Below are 19,239 nucleotides of genomic sequence, written 5' to 3'. Positions count from 1 at the left end.
AAAAATGGCTCCCGGCACCATGCCTAAACAAGGGTTACACTTTAAGGCTGGGTACACACTACAGGGTTTTCACCTGATTATCGAACCAATCACACGATAAACGACCCATTTGGCCCAATATCACGTTAGTGTGCATGCTCCAACGATAATCATTCCAAAGCTCATTGTATCATTTCATTTGATTTTTAAACCGAACTAAAAATATTGTTCAACGATGAAACAATGTCATTCCAATCCTGCAGTGTGTATGCACCCAGGACCGGCAGTGTCCATAGATCTCTATGGAGTGTGCAGAGTCACCGTCTTTTCAGCCGATGGTTATGACAGATGAAGAGCACAGATCTGACGGTAAAACGTGTATATTGTGTGTACACAGGAATCGGCTGCTGATCGGGACTTTCAGTTGTTGGTAAAATCGTTACAGATATCACATCGGGAGAAATGTTCTGTACTGTGTACCCAGCCTAAGGGCATCTGCACAGTTCATTGACGTGATTGCCTCCCATAGTGGTAGGTTTGATGGACTGTGTTACCAGCCTTGTAGCGGATGTTGCGATGCAGATTCATGACCACACAGCGAACACGAGTTTTATTTGTCACAGTTAGTGAGCGATCTTGTAAACGCCTTCTCTGGTGCTTCTTGTACCTGGGGGGGGGAGATGTTCTATATTAATGTGTTGTTTTTTATGTGGAATATGTCATCCGAAGCCAGCAAAGCCGCCTCCATAGTCCATAGTCCTCAGGAGTACGTTCCCCCAAGTCTCTTTAATGTGACCGAGGATTGACTTCTACTGTTTATGCTCAATAGGGTTAAACAGAACTGTGCAGCAGAATAGTGTCTAACCCGCTTATCAATGTTTTACTTGAATAATTCTTATTGTTCTTTTTTGTGTGTGTTTTTTTTTTTAAATAGGTTGGTAATATGAAATATAAAGCTGCGACTTAATAAGAAAAACAGTTACAGTTCTGAGTATTATTTTTAATGATGCCTTTACGGTATAAAGTGTGTAATACCTTTATAGCAGCTTGTGGCTTTCACTGTTGATGTGTACTGACATTTAAAAGTCCTAGATGGCAAAGTCACTGGCGCCACCTACAGCCGGCTAGAATGTAGTGCACCCCACGTTCACAGGCCACTTGATGTTTAAAATGCACATGATGCCAACAGGCAGTGCTAAAACAATGTGCAATATAAAACTATATTCATATATTGTGCGAGGCCACTAGTTCTTTGGGAATTGATAGGCTTTGGCTGATCATAAGACAACGTGCAGTGCTACAAAACTGGATGCACACCTTTTTATTGTTGTGCAAGTATATGACTCTGTGCTGGTATGCAGTATGGGCCCCAGTGGACTTTGAAAGAGGGGGCGCTGCTTGCTGGGGTGTGTTTGGTGTCAGTGACCAAGACAGCTCAGCTTGTTAATGTTCCAGGACCAATTGTATCTAATGTCAGCATGGACCTCCATGAGGAGCTCGATGTCCGTGGATTAATTTGATGTGCGACGCAAAACAGACGAGCAATTTCAGATCAATTGATTGCATATTTCAACCAGTGACGCGGGCGTCCAGCTCCATCATAGATGGTGAGATGAGGACCCCACAGAGCAGGAGTTCAGTCTGGTTTCAGTGCATAAACCACTCGGCACAGCTGGCAACGCACATTTGCCAGTTCACTGGAGCCTCCGTCATAGGCGGTGGACTGCAACGCAGTGGCGGAAGGTGATCGGGTCAGATGAACCGCCCTCCGTCATCTTCTTGTCCAACAGACAACCGCAAGTGTGATGCCAACTTAAGGAACAAAGAACTGGGTGCTTGCTTCAAGCAGTGTAGGGTCCCGGTGTTACCGTAGGGTCGTGGAGCGCGTTTTACTGCCACAGTGTGGGTGCAGACATTCCCTTAGAGGACATGGTCAATGCTAATCACTCCCTAATGGTACTGATTATCTTAGGGCTATGTTGCAGCAGTCTTTTCATGGCAGAGGATGTCTTCCAGGATGGCAATGCCCCCATCCCCAGAATGTGTGGCTGCCCAGTCATTTGTTGTAAATGTCACCCATGTTACCCATATGTCATGGCTTCTCAATCAGTGGATCTAAACCCAATCCAGCATTTATGGGATATTCTGGATCAGCGCCTGAGACCGGACGTTCTTGGGGGAGAATGATGCTGTGTCCCTTTAGCATGATGGCAGACAGTGCCGCATCGTATACAGCCCGTAACGGCCCAACGCCCTATTAAGTGACTTCATATTGGTGTTTGCATTTTTTGTCAGTAAGTAAAGGGGTTTATTCACATAAAAATCAATGTTGGGGGGGAGGGTCTGTTACTGAAATGAAGATTTTCTGTGATTAAAAGATCCTGTGAATCCTGCATGGTATTGTAAATACACATTGTAGTGTTCTAAAAGCAAGATTGGCTCACACACATACTCAGATAGGTGGAGCAGATAGACACCTATAGAGACGTACTGGGTATATAGGCAAACACACAGATGACACACAGATGGTCTAAACAGACACACAGACAATGAACGAGAGGAGCGACCGACGACTGTGCAACGCTGAAGGGGGGGGGGTGCAGTTTATAAATATTTTAGGTTTAATTTGGTTAAAATTGAGGGTTAGTAGGACGGCAGTTTTCCTTCTCACCCCAGGTGTTAAAATGTTAAGTTACGGCTCTTTCTAAGAACCAAATAAGATAGATGCATGCAGATACAAAGAATGATTTTTGTCTTTCATCAGGACCTGTAGAGTATTGGGAGAGTAGGAAATGCCGATGACAGGAATTGGGCAGCTGCTACGAATAAGAAACAACCTTAAATTACTGTACATCCTCATACCCCCAGGTTACTGTGAAACCTCTTGCACCGCTGAGGAACTCCACCTGGATCTAAAAAGAGGAATAATGCCAAGTTTCCGAACCCCATGGCTCCATTTTGTTAAAGAACCTGTATACAAAATGGCTGCCGTCCAAGTGTGCCTCACTAATTTCTCCGGTTCCTAGTTAGTCAATAGGCCTCATGTTCACAAATGTTGGTTCAGCTCGCAAAATGGCTTCCTCCACCATGTGCCTCAGTAATTTCACTCGTTCCTAGTTCATGGGCCACATTCTCACGAATGTCGTCGAAGCTCACAAAATGGCGGCCTCCACTGTGCGTGCGAAGCAAGTGCCGTTTAATTCAGGAATGATCTCTTATGAATGTGATCAGCTTACTCGGGCCCTAGAACTATACCCCAAACATCACTTACATATTCTATTTTCTGTAAGAGTCTCTTCAGTTCTGCTACTACAGCGAAGGACGTACAGTGAGTTCAAAGCTTGGAGAATCTAGAGTTACAGTTCCCCAGAGTCTCAGATCATGAAAGGAAAATAGAAAAAAAAAAAAAGATTCATTTTTCAAACTTAAAACGCTTGTAAAAGAAAGGACCGCATTAACAAACAAAATGTGTATTTTAAAAGCCTTGTAGAAACTGCCTTTTGAAAAGGGGGGACGTAAATATTATTTTCAAAAGGCGCGTGAGGAAATCTGACTGAAAAGTGTTTTTTAAAACAAGGAGCTTGACGTCTCCTCTGAACGCAGAAAACTTGAAGATAAGTTGAATCAGTTGAAGTGAATAATGACCTCTCCCACATGAAAGATATAATGAATACAAATTGAAATGTGTATTCCCTCCGGTGTTTTCCCGGCAGCTTGTAAACTGTACACAGCCGCTAGCTGAATGAAGGCAAGGCCTAGGCCATGGGATCAAGCCTTGAAAAATGCCCTATAAATACTGCAGCTTATAACCGGGAAGTAGACTACGTGGATTAATTTGGGTACAATATTCGTCATAATTGAATCTCGCGGGGGTCGGCGTGATGAATTGTTAACCTTTTCTCCCTTTTGAAGCGGATAGCGTCGTCAGGAAAGGCCGCAACCACCGTAAAAGTGAAGGAAGCAATACCATTAAGCTGCATGGCACCATAATGTGTTGTTGACATTCCCTTGGCTGCAAAGTTAATCAGTTGACTGGATTTAGTGCGCCTCATTTCTTTTAATAGCTGTTGCTTTACTGATCCATCTCTCTCTTACCCGACTTTTTTTTCTTTTCTTTTTTTTTTTCATCCAATTTCTCAACAACTGAGCCTAAAAAGTTTCATTTTGCTATAGGAAACATGGTGGAAAATGCATTACAATTTTTTTGCAGATGAGTGGGTGTTTAATAGCAGCAAATTGAAGTAATTTATTTACATGAGTAGCATTGAGTTGATGGCACGTTAGGGCTTTAATGGCACAAGCGGTTTTTAATTTATTATTTTTAAACGATGAAGGCAGCATTTTGGACGATTGTCCGAGACGCTTAATTGAAGAACGCTCTCCAATCAAAATCCACCGTATTTGAGCCGAGCCTCTCGCAGGGAGCGTTTTGAGAGCTCATGACGAGCGGAGCCCTTTTCTAGCTTTGAATGATTATAGACGTTAGACATTGGCACTTCTGTTGCCGGAAAAGTGCTAGCATGCCGCATTTCCATGTCTTTATCGCAGGTGGCAGGAGAACATACCACATCGTCCTCTGTCAGTGACTAAGGGGCACATTTATCATTAATCGGCAAAAGTGAGAAATGGTTATCAATCCTTATCGCAAGGATAAGGATTGAACTATTTCTCACATTTAATAAAAAGGGAACACAGAAACAGCAGTTCCGAAAAACTGCTGTTTCTGTGATCGAAAAAATCACAATTACCCCCCTCTTCGGATGCGCTGTCTCGGGATCTCCTCTTCGTTCCTCTTCTTCCTTCAATTGCGCATGTGCAGTGCACATGTGCACAAAGTCCCCACTCTGTCTCTGCAACTATCGTTGCAGAGAGAGCGCGCTGAGTGACAGGGAGGGATCATGTGATCCCTCCACACATGCGCTGTCCAGCTCTGCTCTTCAGAGCAGAGCTGACAGCAGTGGATTTCTTCAATTCTGATAATGTTCGCCAGCTTCAGCTGTCGTACATTATCAAGACAAGTTCCCGGAAAAAAAAAAATTTCGGGACTTGTTAGATTGCGGCCAGAGCAGTCACCATTCTGTTGAATAGTGACTGCTCGCAAAAACGATCAGGAGTGCAAAGCAGCAGATATCCATGATATCTGCTGCGATGCACCTTAAATAAATTTGCGGAGGGCACATCGGGACTTTAATTGCACGGTAAGTGCACAATAGTGCACTACCGTGATTTGTTAAATATGCCCCTAAAAGCTTCTAAAGTATGGCAGAAGAGTAGCGGGTGCTGGTAAGTGTGATCTCGTTGGTCATGTCCACCGCGCGGATCCACTAATCTGTAAAGGGCAAGTTTGTCAAACCCTTTGCTTCTTCGGAGCACCCAAAGCACAACAGAAAGGGTCCATAAAACATCAGTCTAGACCAGTGATGTCTAACCTGTGACACTCCAGGTATTGTGAAACTACAATCCCCAGCATGCTTTGCCAGTAGATAACTAGCTGATAGCTGACAGAGCATGCAGGGACTTGGAGTGTCACAGGTTAGCCATCACTGGTCTAGATGTTATGTGATGGCACCCATTCTCTCGCTTCCCTCTCAACTTTCATATAACACGGGGGCGTCAAATCGTAGTAGTCACCACAACTAATAAATAAACTTTACCACAGATTTCCTCCTCAGATCCCATCTAGACAGAGACAGGTAATGGGATCTACTGTGTATAACTCATGTGTAACCTTCCATGTACAGTAATTTGTAGTCTAAGTTCCGTAGTCCACTAAAAGCTTTCCTTGGGCAAAATCTGTGAGAAATATGGTGGTTAGTAGGCTGTGCCGTCCGTCGGGTGTTTTGTCTACGGAGTTCTGCCCTCTAGGAACATTGGCGTTCTTAATTCCTCAGTTTAAGGGGCATATTTAACAAATCACGGTAGTGCACTATTGTGCACTTACCGTGGAATTAAAGTCCCGATGTGCCCTCCGCAAATTTATTAAAGGTGCATCGCAGCAGATATCATGGATATCTGCTGCTTTGCACTCCTGATCGTTTTTGCGAGCAGTCACCATTCAACAGAATGGTGACTGCTCTGGCCGCAATCTAACAAGTCCCGGAAAAAAATAAATTCCGGGAACTTGTCTTGATGTACGCTAGCTTATCAGAATTGAAGAAATCCACTGCTGTCAGCTCTGCTCCGAAGAGCAGAGCTGGACAGCGCATGTGTGGAGGGATCACATGATCCCTCCCTGTCACTCAGCGCGCTCTCTCTGCAATGATAGTTGCAGAGACAGAGTGGGGACTTTGTGCGCATGTGCACTGCACATGCGCAATTGAAGGAAGAAGAGGAACGAAGAGGAGATCCCGAGACAGCGCGTCCGAAGAGGGGGTAAGTGTGATTTTTTTTCTATCACAGAAACAGCAGTTTTTCGGAACTGCTGTTTCTGTGTTCCCTTTTTAATAAATTTGAAAAATAGTTCAATCCTTATCCTTGCGATAAGGATTGATAACTATTTCTCACTTTTGCCGATTAATGATAAATGTGCCCCATAATCTCTCTGATTGCCGATTGTCTTCGTTCTATAATTAGCCATTAACTGTGTCTACGTTATACCATTATGCTGATATCGGGGCGATTCTCTGCTACCTTGTGGCATATCGGTAATGAGAGTGGGCACTGCAGGTTGTAGCTATGACTTGCCTTGGCTTCAGTTGCGAAAAACCTAGACGAGATAATATCCTGAATGTTAGAACCATCCCTTTCCTGCTGTTACACCCCAGCAACTAGCTGCACTATACTTAATAACCATTGTTAGCTTGCATAAACAGATGCCGGTCAAATACTCTTAGTGTTTCTTGTGAAGAGATCAATATACTTAGAATATAGAGGATGCTATTGATTTCACATGTGCACAGTTATAAATTGAATTAGCTTATGGACCTCTTATATTATTTACAAATAATTATAACATACATGCGGTGTTATAGGTAGAAACGCTTGTAAATGAGTTCTGTATAAACAGCAAATTCTGATGTCATTGTTTATAGTCGGTGAGATCTGGTGTTATCGCTTCACGCGCAACAGGTATAACGGAGCTCGTACCACAGCCTCGCGCTTTTATGTGGTCACAGAATTCCCCCGTGTGTCGTAATATTCCGTATCGGTTATAGTATGGAACACATCATCAGCGCTACGGAATTTGCTGGCGCTATATATATATATAAATGTTGATGATGATATCATTATTGTTTGCTCAAGGAGAATGGTTCCTGAGAATTGCATCTACCAGAGACCTTTAAGAATCACGTGGTTCACCTGTGCTAGAATACACCTAAACGTTTATCAAGATGGCGGTTGCTTAACCCTTTCCCTTTTGGAGGTAATACAAGTGCTGAATGGAATACATTGCTTTTTCTCTCACCTGTCTTAGTAAATTGCATAGTTGCACACTGGGAACTGTAGGAACAGAGCTGTGTACGTTTACATGCCTCTCACGTGGCAATTGCTGACAGAAGTCGATTCGTTTGAAGGCTATTGATGTTTTAATGTGCTCCTCTTGCCTGAGCCAAATGGAGGCAGCCATTTTGTGTCAAGAACTATTATTCATGAGAAAGCAGCCTATAAATTCACACAACGATCTAATGACATCACTGAGGCGCGAATACTTTGCCTCAGTGATGTCATTACCTCACGGAGGTAACTAGCTCCTCGTTACCTGATAAACCGCAGACTCACGCAAAATGGTCGCTTCCACTGTGTGCAGCTGACAGGTGACCTGTATATTGTGTATTTATTCAGCTTATGCTCTGTTTTTCATACTGACTTTGAGTTAATTTTGCTTTTCTCCTTCATTTCCTCTCTCAGGGGACTATTAGTGTTGGAATAGACGCTACAGAACTGTTTGATCGCTATGATGAAGATTTCGAGGACGTGCCAGAGAGCGGCTTTCCCCAGGTCGAAATTAACCGTATGCACATCTCGCAGTCGATTGAGGTACGTAGCGCTGTTGAAGAGATTTCTGAATGTGCGAGGCGTAGCTGTCTCGCGTAACATTAAATGACGCTGAATTGTTTATCACGTGCTCATCTTTATTTATAAAGTAGGTACAATTACATGCTTAGGGGATTTATCTGCATATTACACGGAGTGGAACAGTGTGGTGGCTTCACGTAAGCCCGCTGCGGGCGTGGCAGTCCAGCCGATTGGCCCGTGACAGCCAAATTACAAGGTTCTCTGTGCATTCCGATATAGAGAAAACCAACGCACACGCCGATGCCATCAACTGCCAGTGAGATTTTTGGACTTGCCTGGTGAAACCAGACAGCAATTTGATTGGTCAGATTAGATTGCTGTCTGAAGAAACCCGACAGCTATTTGATTGGTCAGATAAGATTGCTTTTGCCCATACATGTGGCAATGTTGCGACAATTTGGTTTCAAATTGTCATGTCTGTGGCCAGGTAGGTCTATTGTTTTCTACGGGTCATGAGATACAGTATACATTGTAAATTCAGTATGCTCACAACCGTACTTTGTAAAGGTTAAACCTGTGTCTTTAAATACTTAATATAAAAGGTCTGCTAATAACATTCACAAAGTATTTAATTCTTTATAATGTAGATGTCTCTGGTCTATGTATGTAGTCGTAAAATAATTAGACTTTAAAACATGGTGTTGGGGGTGGAGTGAAAAGCTTTCTTTACATTTAAGTCAATATGAAGGTTTGCCCTCTGGCTCCCATCCCACAACCCTCGCTGCAAAATGTTAGAACACGCCCATATTTTATTATACCACGCCCCCTTTTTAACCATGCCACGTCGGCCATGTCTATAACCTCTTATGACACTTGTAAAAAAAAATCTAGGAGTTTCACTTTGCAATTGTTCCTCTATATAAAAATAAAGGTTACACCTTCTGTGTACAGTCAGATTATCACCTCCACATTGCACTGACCCTATTGCAATGTTTTTTTGTTTCTTCTAATGGGACTCGGAGAGACAAAGCGGTTTCCTCTCCGCTGGCACTAGGAGACCCTGCTGGGATTTAAACCAGCCCGTCTCTTCGTGTCAGCGACCTTATCCACTGTATCTCCATTGTATTCCTAATAGGCCGTTTTATTTTAGCTGTAGCGAAATGCACAAACATAAGGTCCTCTGCACAGAATAATTTATGCTCATGTGTTTTACTAAACATTCTCAGGAAAAAAATAATGTGAAAGTTCATCCTACTTTGAAATAAAGCATTCTATCCCTCGTAATATATAGAAAAGTGTCTTATCTTCCGCTGCCAGCAAGAGACAATTTAAAGTTCAGGGTATTTGGCAGTACCGTGCCGGGCCTGGAGGTCTTATATCCCTGTCTTTATCAAGGTCAGAACAATATACTTTCATTTAAGGTGGAACGAGAGGCAGGTTCCAGTAGACTGATAATGAAAGTGGTCATTTTGCTAATGCAGCATGAGCGCGCTAAGGCCTGATGGCATCACTGAGGCACTTTGGGGAGCGGATAGTCTGTGTTTGTATGAATATTGGTATCATCATCATCACCATTTATTTATATAGCGCCACTAATTCCGCAGCGCTGTACAGAGAACTCACTCACATCATTCCCTGCCCCCATTGGAGCTTACAGTCTATATTTCCTAACACACACACAGACAGAGACCGAGTGACTAGGGTCAATTTTGATAACGGTCAGTTAACCTACCAGTATGTTTTTGGAGTGTGGGAGGAAACCGAAGCACCCGGAGGAAACCCACGCAAACACGGGGAGAACATACAAACTCCACACAGATAAGGCCATGGTCGGGAATTGAACTCATGACCCCAGTGCTGTGAGGCAGAAATGCCAACCACGCTGACCATATAATGTCTGCGATGGCACTAGTTCCTAGAAATTGTGTAGGCTGCCGGTTCTGGCCACATAATGTCTGCTTCCACTGTATGTAGTCCGCAGATGCACTTTAAATGGAGCCAGAGCCGTGGCAGTAAGTGTTCTTGCTCAGTGGTTACCTATTCGGAGTCCATGGTACACTCTGACTTGACTGCTTTGTGAATGTTGCTTAAAGAGCGCTGCAGTTAGCGTTCATTAAAGTTCATGAAGGAAGTGGCGACAGTGTGCGCTGGAGGAATTGGGGAACACTGAACAGTTTATATCCGCAGAACGTCTTTTTGTCTCGTGTCCGTGTTCCGTTCACCCTGAAGCTTGAGCGTAGCGTTGCCGCTTTCTTCATAAAGTTCATTTAACCTTATTTGCTTTGCCAGTTCGACCATGTTCACCAAACTGTAACCGCAGCTCAGAGCGAACATACCATTAGTCGCATGCAGAGCAGCTAGATGTGTACTAGCTCTAATTCTTGCTTTACAAACCACACTGACTGTTCAGCAGCTTTTCTACTTGTATTTTTGTTTTCTCACCGCCAGGCTCCCCTAACAGCGACAGACACCGCCGTTCTCTCCGGAAGCCTCTCCACGCAAAACGGCAACGGCGGCGGGTCAATAAATTTAGCTTTGAGACGGGTGACCTCGGCCAAAGGATGGGGAGAGGTAAGCACCTTCAAGGAAAACGGTAGGGAACGCTGTATCCGCTGGGCAAGAAAACAACTAAGCAAAAAGTGAAACACACACACACGCAGGTTATCTCGAATATAAATTGCAAAACAGAACCGACTTATTGATGGATAACATGGCACCTGTTTAGCGCTGCAACCTCTCCGTTGCTGCCATTACTTCTCTAGGCATGGTAATCAATGGCCCGTCATATAAATAGCTTATTTCCTACTTAAGTGTAGCAGGTATAAAATTGTGGTTTCTGGACATGGCACTTGCAGCTAATGCACAGACTCGCTGTAGCCAAAGGAGAATCCACATAAAGATATTCTGTAATGCAATAATATTTCCTCCTCCCCCCAACGGATAATAGATCTCACGGAGGATTTTCCAACGGCACAAAAAAAAAATTGGAGTGAGTTTTGGTTTTTTTTTTGTTTCTGTAGTTAAGTCTTCCCCCCCCCCAGCCCCTGTCTGTAATTTTTAGTGACTATATAAATACAGTATCTTTAACAAGCGTTTAGTACTGCTGAGACTGAAGAATGTCAGATTATCATTGAAAAGCTGCTCTGAAAGTCACCCGCTCTGGAAAAATGAGACCGTAGGAAGCTCTCTCTAACTTCAAAGGCAGTTCTCAAGCAGAACTGCTGACATGGTTTTAACATGAGACTCTTGAGAGCCGTCCCGAGCCACCTGTGAGACCTGGAAAACAGTGGAGTGTAACCGAATGGAAATGCAAAAAAGCAGCAATTCATCCAAAGACCCTTAATTAGATTCCGAGAGGAGAGTCAGTTATCAGACAGCCGGGTCTCCTCCGGAGAGACCTCTCCTCTTTTTATTCCAGCGTACTGTTGGCCCAGAAAAACAGAGTCTCCGCTGCCAGCTACTGAAATGAGATTGAATCAGATACACCAGTTATAATTTAAGGGTTGAATGGGGCAGTGGCTGGGGGCCAAATTTTTCTTTTTCCATTCTGGATGAAAGACGAAGACATTTAACTGATTGCATTATTCAGGAGCCCGATCTCTGATCTGTAGGGGGGACGAGGGGTCAGCCTCTGATTTTTAAGGAAGGGACTTTTCGTGCCAAGTGGCAGTTTCCTGATTTGACCTCGGGCTACGGTGTAAAAAGAGTCAGTCCTTTCGTTTTAATCATGGTCTGTTTCCTGCTTTGTGGGTTTGGCGTTCTGTAATATGTAATGGTGTGATCCATATCGGTAATGAATTATATACACTGATATCTCCAGCTAAGAGGTTCACTTTGCAATATTACATGTAATCTCATTACATACTATGGATCATAATTGGATTTACTGTCACTTAAAGCATTGCTGTCGGTAAAGGTACTTTCTGGCTTTAATAGTTTAAATGTAGTTCCCTAATAACCTATATTAAGGAACAACAATAACACCAGGATTAATGGCCGTATACCATCCAATTAAGAGTTTATTTTATTTTTTTATTTAAGTGCAACATTAGCATTGAGCCACAGCAACCAATGGGCAATTAGCTTTTATCAGTTTTCTACGAGCTGGACAATGAAATCAAGTAACTGATTGGTTGCCATGGATCAGTGCAGGTCTTGTGCCTAAATGCAAAATTAGTGACCAAAAATAGTCTATCAAAAGGAATCTTGGTAATGTAGATATCAACGCTATGTTCCCGGCTGATATAGCATAAAAGATTAATGCACCAGCATGCTATGCCAGCCGATAGCTGGAAGGGTATGCTGGGACTTGTAGTTCCATAGCACCTGGAGAGCCTCATGTCGTCCAGGCCTGTTCTAGCTGCACTTGATCCTAACGCTACATCAGGCCCCAAGTGTCAGTAGGTGTGCAGAGTGGTAAAATTAGTATATATTTGCCCTTTTTCAAGGTGGCAGCAGAGTTGGGATGTTTATAATGTGCTGCGAAATGTTTAAACAATATTTATTGTACAAACTTTTCCTTTTCTCTTTGTTTTTAGTTAGAGTTGGAAGCTGGTGACCTTCATGGACCACTGTTTGGACTTAAGATTTTCCGTAATCTTACACAAAAATGGTAATTTATAGCAAAAGTGCTGCTTTTTCATAGTATATAACAGTAGAAAATAATACTTCAAACAATCAAATACACTCTGGTAGGGTTTGTTTATTAATATGGAAATAATTAGAAAGGAAATCATTATGTACACAAGCTCATGCTGACTTCCTGCTGGCCGGAAACCCCCTTTTGGTTCTCTTGTGCGTGGTTCTGATTGGATGATGTCACACAGTGAGCGCAGTCACACAGTCTATGTAGCAGGTTAGTGTGTGATTGGATGGTGATGTCACACAGTGAGCGCAGTCACACAGTCTATGTAGCAGGTTAGTGTGTGATTGGATGGTGATGTCACAGCGCAGTCACACAGTCTATGTAGCAGGTTAGTGTGTGATTGGATGGTGATGTCACACAGTGAGCGCAGTCACACAGTCTATGTAGCAGCTTAGTGTGTGATTGGATGGTGATGTCACAGGGTGAGCGCAGTCACACAGTCTATGTAGCAGGTTAGTGTGTGATTGGATAGTGATGTCACACAGTGAGCGCAGTCACACAGTCTATGTAGCAGGTTAGTGTGTGATTGGATGATGATGTCACACAGTGAGCGCAGTCACACAGTCTATGTAGCAGGTTAGTGTGTGATTGGATGATGATGTCACACAGTAAGCGCAGTCACACAGTCTATGTAGCAGGTTAGTGTGTGATTGGATGGCGATGTCACAGCGCAGTCACACAGTCTATGTAGCAGGTTAGTGTGTGATTGGATGGCGATGTCACAGCGCAGTCACACAGTCTATGTAGCAGGTTAGTGTGTGATTGGATGGTGATGTCACAGGGTGAGCGCAGTCACACAGTCTATGTAGCAGGTTAGTGTGTGATTGGATGATGATGTCACACAGTAAGCGCAGTCACACAGTCTATGTAGCAGGTTAGTGTGTGATTGGATGGCGATGTCACAGCGCAGTCACACAGTCTATGTAGCAGGTTAGTGTGTGATTGGATGGTGATGTCACACAGTGAGCGCAGTCACACAGTCTATGTAGCTGGTTAGTGTGTGATTGGATGGTGATGTCACAGGGTGAGCGCAGTCACACAGTCTATGTAGCAGGTTAGTGTGTGATTGGATGGTGATGTCACAGGGTGAGCGCAGTCACACAGTCTATGTAGCAGGTTAGTGTGTGATTGGATGGTGATGTCACACAGTGAGCGCAGTCACACAGTCTATGTAGCAGGTTAGTGTGTGATTGGATGGTGATGTCACACAGTGAGCGCAGTCACACAGTCTATGTAGCAGGTTAGTGTGTGATTGGATGGTGATGAAATTGAAATATAGGTTTTGGATGTAATTAATTAGAGTATTAAAGTAGAACACATTACTGCTTTATTTTTAACTGTAGAAATATGCGTAAAAATACCTGTAATAGATTATATTTTGAAATAATGATACTTTTTGCTGTCCTTATTCCAGCTTTTGTGCAGTTACTACCCCTTGTACATGTGATGTTATTTATTTAAACTAGCTTTGCATACAACAGGTTTCTATCTACACAGCGCTAAGTGTTTCTTTGCTGACATGCAGAATATATCACCTGGCTCTCAAACCTCCATTGTCTTTAATACAGAACACCCAGGTGCCAACTATTGCCGTCTATCTCTGCAGCTAAGCAGATTCTCTTTGTCAGCTGTGTTAAACTGCAGTTTTAAAATCCATAATTAGGGTCATTTGGGCAGGAAAGTAAGGTCACACATTCACAGCTGAAATGAGTTGCACTAGATTAATTTTTAAGGTACTTTGAGTTTGCGAGAGGAAATTTATTTTCCATACAAAATAAGGGTACGACCCCCATAAATAGTGTCAATGTTAGACGCCCGGTATTTAGGTCACTGTTTGTTTAACATCAGCAATATTCGAATTGTATATTCTCCCCTCCCTCCGCTGCTGTGCCTTCAGTTTTCTCTAAATGCACACGCAGTATCTTCATGCTTCCAGTAGAGGGCCTACTCTCACTGTTGGCAGAGTTTGTTCCTGTTTTCATTGTAGGATAACAGACCTGGGTACAGTCATACCCCCAGTCATATGTTTTTCACAGTAACCTGGAAACACTGTTGGGAAATTTAGAAATATGTAGGAATCTAAAATCACCCTGATCTTTAAAATTAGGTTAGGGATGCACAAAGCTATTTGCAATTGACCACCGTTTTCTCCTGCATGTCAAATAGGGGGGTATTCAATTGTCCGAGTTTTTTTTTTGTTTGTTTTTTTTCCCCGCAGCGTTAAAAAAAAAAAAAAAAAAATCTCCCGTGTGTTTCTAACTGCAATGGCGACCGTTTTAAGTTAGCGCAGCACGAAAGCACATGCAATTCAATTGAAAAAGAGGCAACGCTGCCCCCTGCGTGTTAAGCATTGCGTTTTCTGAGTTTTTAGGGGATTTTTAACACGGTCATGTATAACACCAAAAAAAGGATTTGCATACCTTTTCATACATTAGATTGCATTACACATTGATAATGTCTACATTACAGTACTTTCTTTAGCATATTTTTTAATTGAACTATTTTTTACCATAGATTCATCTATACCATGTCAAAACACATTACTGCATTCATATTTGTACCAAAAACATACATAAATATAATTAATTAGTGATTTATTTATTTATTTTTATGTTTATTGTATTTCGTTATTTTTTCACAAGAAAATCAACTTTTACATGTTAGGCATTAGTGATAGACATAAGTTTTTAACATTTTTCCACATTATTACATGATTTCAAATACTTTTCAGAGGTTTTTTATTTGTAACACACTCCAAAGAGGTGCGAGATGAAACAGCATATTGAACTGTTTAACGCGCCGGGTTAGAAAACAATTGAATAGCTTTTAACACGGCTGCCTCTCGCCCATCCTATATTTTCAATAGACCATCTACTGGAGCGTGAGAGGAAAAAAACTGAGCGTTTAAAATGGAATTGAATCGCGGGTAAAGTTAACCCGCTGAAAATAAAAAAAAAACAGCGTTAAAATGACTTAACGCAGTCAAAAAAAAACCAAAAAACTCGCAGACAATTGAATACCCCCCGTAGTCCGTAGTCTACACGGTGGACTTTTCATGAGAAACAATAAATCCGTACGGTTCAAATAAATGTTAAGTTAAGGAAAAAATTGTAATATAACCTTATCTGAGCAAGCATGTCTTGTCCTGTTTTCTTTGTGTACAATATTTTTTTAACTTTTGCATTACTAAACTACTGCTGTACTGAGCGCTTTCGGTAGTATATAATATGAACAAACTACTATGCAGAACCATGATCTTTCATATACCGCATCTGGGCAGAATTGGCGGTGTAATCTGCGTGAAAAGGGGGTGTGACTGTATTGGGGAGTGAGGGGACCTAGGATAAGCGTGTAAAATCCAGGGAAGTGTAAAATGAATTTTAAGGAGTAAAGTTCCTTTTATGAACGGATATTTGGAAGATAAAGAGATGAGGTGAATCCAGTTTTGCAGCGATTTCTGTTTACTAAGTATGAGATAGCATTCAAAATATATGTATATGTTAAGAGAATGCTGGAACAGGGCAAGTTCTGCAAATCTGGAGAGAGGGAGATAAACCAGGAAAGTGATCATTTAACGTGAGGCCCCACCGTAGAGGAGCTGCGCCCTTCTGGAGGGTACATGTTTCAAGGCTGGTGGTTTCGCTCCCTGGAAGACAGAGTAGTTGCTGGAATCTCTGCCAATAAAGGAAGGAGGGCGAACATTCTGAAGCTGAGGGGTCATTGGCTATTAAGTGATGCGGAATGTTTAAAGTAACTATAGAATAAACAATTGTATCCCACATTGAAGTACATAAATCTCCTCCACAGTTTTTGACTAGGGACTAGTGACATGCCCGATGCATGAACGCAGTCTATCGCTTCATTGGGCGCCAGGGAGAGCAATGGGGCACCTTGTCATTGCTGCCGGTTGACTTGCGTTTGCGCAGTGCTCCTCTTTCCATCTCCCACTGTATTTGTGGAGTCTCTTGTGCACATGGTGGGCATACACCGTGGCCTGCACTGGGCAGACTATCCAGGCACACCGTTGCAAAACCAAAGTGTTTTATTGAACGCATCCAGAACGCTTCGTGAATTAGATCCGCTGCTCAAACGGATAAGGGAGGCAGCCATTTGTTGGTGGAACCAGTATTTATCGGAATACAGACTGTTAACTAGGTCACATCACTGATACAAATGTTATAGGTGCACTGGATGAACGTCCTGTAAATACGCCTCTTCACCTGTTGATTCTCCGCTCTCTTCCAGTTCCCTCAGTGCAAACTGCGTTTTGCAGTTCTCCTCCCGGGGTATGCGACCTGGTCTCACAACGATGCTCGCGCGACATCTAGACAAGAACACAATGGGTTACGTACAGTGGCGCTGGGGGATCCAGTCTTCCATGAACACCAGTATTGTCCGGGACACACAAACCAGCCACTTCACTATGGCGCTGCAGGTGAGGCACGGTTCAGTGTTAGTAGCGGGTGTGTAAAGGCCTGAGATTTCCAGTGCTGATAGTCCGATAAGATATGGAAAAGCTATAAATGTATTTCTGTAGTTGCTCTAACTGTAGCAGGGTATGGCCCTGTTTACACAGGCCGTATTCTTCTGATACGATGCATTTGCTACAAACGTGCAACCATAAAACTTTATATGGACTTGGCGTCATTTTGACATTTCCAGTAATTACGTACAGGACCTGATCGCTGGGACACTCGGGATAAAAGCATGTTTTCGAGTCCGATGCCTACACAACAGACTACCTCATTTAAAAATGCTTTTAGAAATGTTTTCCATCATATATATGCTCATCCGTGAATCATGCAGTGCTAATATATACTAAAACTACAGGTAATTAAAACAAATATTGTTGAAACGCCCTAATATAGCAATTGTATTTACACACACAATCCGCTGTAGCAACATAAACGCCAACTTTCCCGGAATGTCCGGAAGACTCACGAATTCGGATAGGTCTCCCGGAATCCTGGGAGAGCTGGCAATTCTCCCGCATCTGCCGACATGGAGAGGTGTATGGGCGGAGGGGGGTCGGCCCGTCGCAATTCGCGTCATTTTGGCCCCGCTCCCAGAGCCGTAATGCTTGCTTTGGGTTTTTTACCACTGTAAAAAGACCCCAAACAGGCATACATCGCTGGGGGGCGGGGCCAAAATGATGTAAACTGTGAAGCCCCGCCCATTTCGTCCCTCCCTTCACACCCCTGTTCAGTGATCTCCCGGAGGGGAGCCTGTCAAAAGTAGGTAAGTAAGTAACATGCTTGCAGTTTGTTTAATGGATAAGTGAAAGCGGTTCTCTAAAAATGTTGCACAATAAGCCCAAAATCGCATACAAGGTTTGTTCTCTATTTGTGTCAGATACTCTAGCCATGTGAGCTGACACTCAATTCATAGGGTCCACTGCATAGGACCTATCGGGAAAGCAACCTTGAAAAGGGGTTTGGGTTTATTATCTAGGGGTCATTTCATATAATTGTTTTTTTAATTTATTCTTTAAAAAAATGTCACGTAAATAAAATTGCAAAGTTGCATGCCAAAAATCAATGATTCTGAAATGCAGCTTGAAGTCACATTAAATGATCATTTTCAGCCTGTTGGCACTGGGGAGTCTGCTGAATCATCTATAGTTGTACATATACTATAGACTTATGGATTGTGCATGACTAAATTCTAATTATTTATGCTAAGACAGAAGAGATTCTGCATAAATACTGTCTCCAGTTCTGTGCAATGCCCATAACTATCTTGGAGCGTACAGGAAACGCCACAGTCTTTTATTATTCTCTGACTTTTGTCTTTCAAAGCTGGTTCCACTCCACTTAAGTTAAATTTGAAAGACCAAGTATAATTAAAACCCAAATCACTATAACCATTATATGAATGTTTTATGCCGTTCAATTACACTCTTTAATAAATGTACGTTTTATGATTCCTTTTTGGGCTACTTTGGCTGAGGCATAGCTTTTTGCAAAACCATAAATATAGAAGTGCGCTGCATTAAAAATACTAATGCACAACGATTCTGGTAGTCGCCCATCAGAGGTTTCTGTGCTTTGTTCCGATGCTAAATGGATTCCATGTATGGGCCACTTTAGAAGAATAAGCCTTTGCCTGCTAAGTGCATCTAACAGCACTGTCACATCACACGCGCTGCCGGTTCCATCACGTTAGACTAACGCGTTTTACAATAACTAGGTGGTCATGTTTAATCATGTAATTAAACCACTCGAAGAGAGCTGCGGACGCAGCGCTGTTTCTAAACGCATAATTTAAACACTGCTCTCCCTTGCAATATGACTAAAGTGATATTTAATCTCCTTCCCAACTGGCTTGCTGATACAGTTAAAATTTCAATTATAAAAAATAAATAAAGAAAAGATGCGTTGGGATTTATAGCTAAAAGAAGGCTTTATTAGATTGCTTCTCCCTTTAAAGCTCTCCTTTCATATAATAAAACACGTCCGGTTGTAGATAACAGAGCAATTAGCAAACGTCACTCTGGAAGCAGGAATGTGGGGAGATAGCGGTTTGCTCACGTAGATTGTACGTCACTGTTCTGGCCCTTTAAGATGTTTTGTCATTAAAAACAAAGTCCTTTTGTCCTGTCCGGTCACAGAACAGTATATAACATTACAGGCGTGGCTGGGTTTAAATTTAAGCTGGGT

The 19,239-nt window shown here is 42.6% G+C and overlaps 1 protein-coding gene across 2 annotated transcripts in view; it reads left to right on the top strand.

The window, feature by feature from the left end:
- Positions 1-19,239, top strand: part of DNAJC11 (DnaJ heat shock protein family (Hsp40) member C11) — a 155,753-nt gene that overhangs the window by 122,079 nt on the left and 14,435 nt on the right. For both annotated transcript variants that reach the window (XM_075190089.1, XM_075190088.1), the window contains exons 5-8: positions 7,828-7,956; positions 10,384-10,506; positions 12,474-12,547; positions 16,826-17,015. In XM_075190089.1, the coding sequence (XP_075046190.1) occupies positions 7,828-7,956; positions 10,384-10,506; positions 12,474-12,547; positions 16,826-17,015 (516 nt within the window). The remainder of the gene's footprint in view (positions 1-7,827; positions 7,957-10,383; positions 10,507-12,473; positions 12,548-16,825; positions 17,016-19,239) is intronic.

Source organism: Mixophyes fleayi, chromosome 11 (genome assembly GCF_038048845.1).
Source record: "Mixophyes fleayi isolate aMixFle1 chromosome 11, aMixFle1.hap1, whole genome shotgun sequence".
Taxonomy (NCBI): Eukaryota; Metazoa; Chordata; class Amphibia; order Anura; family Limnodynastidae; genus Mixophyes; species Mixophyes fleayi.
This window is presented reverse-complemented; position numbering and strand designations above follow the sequence as displayed.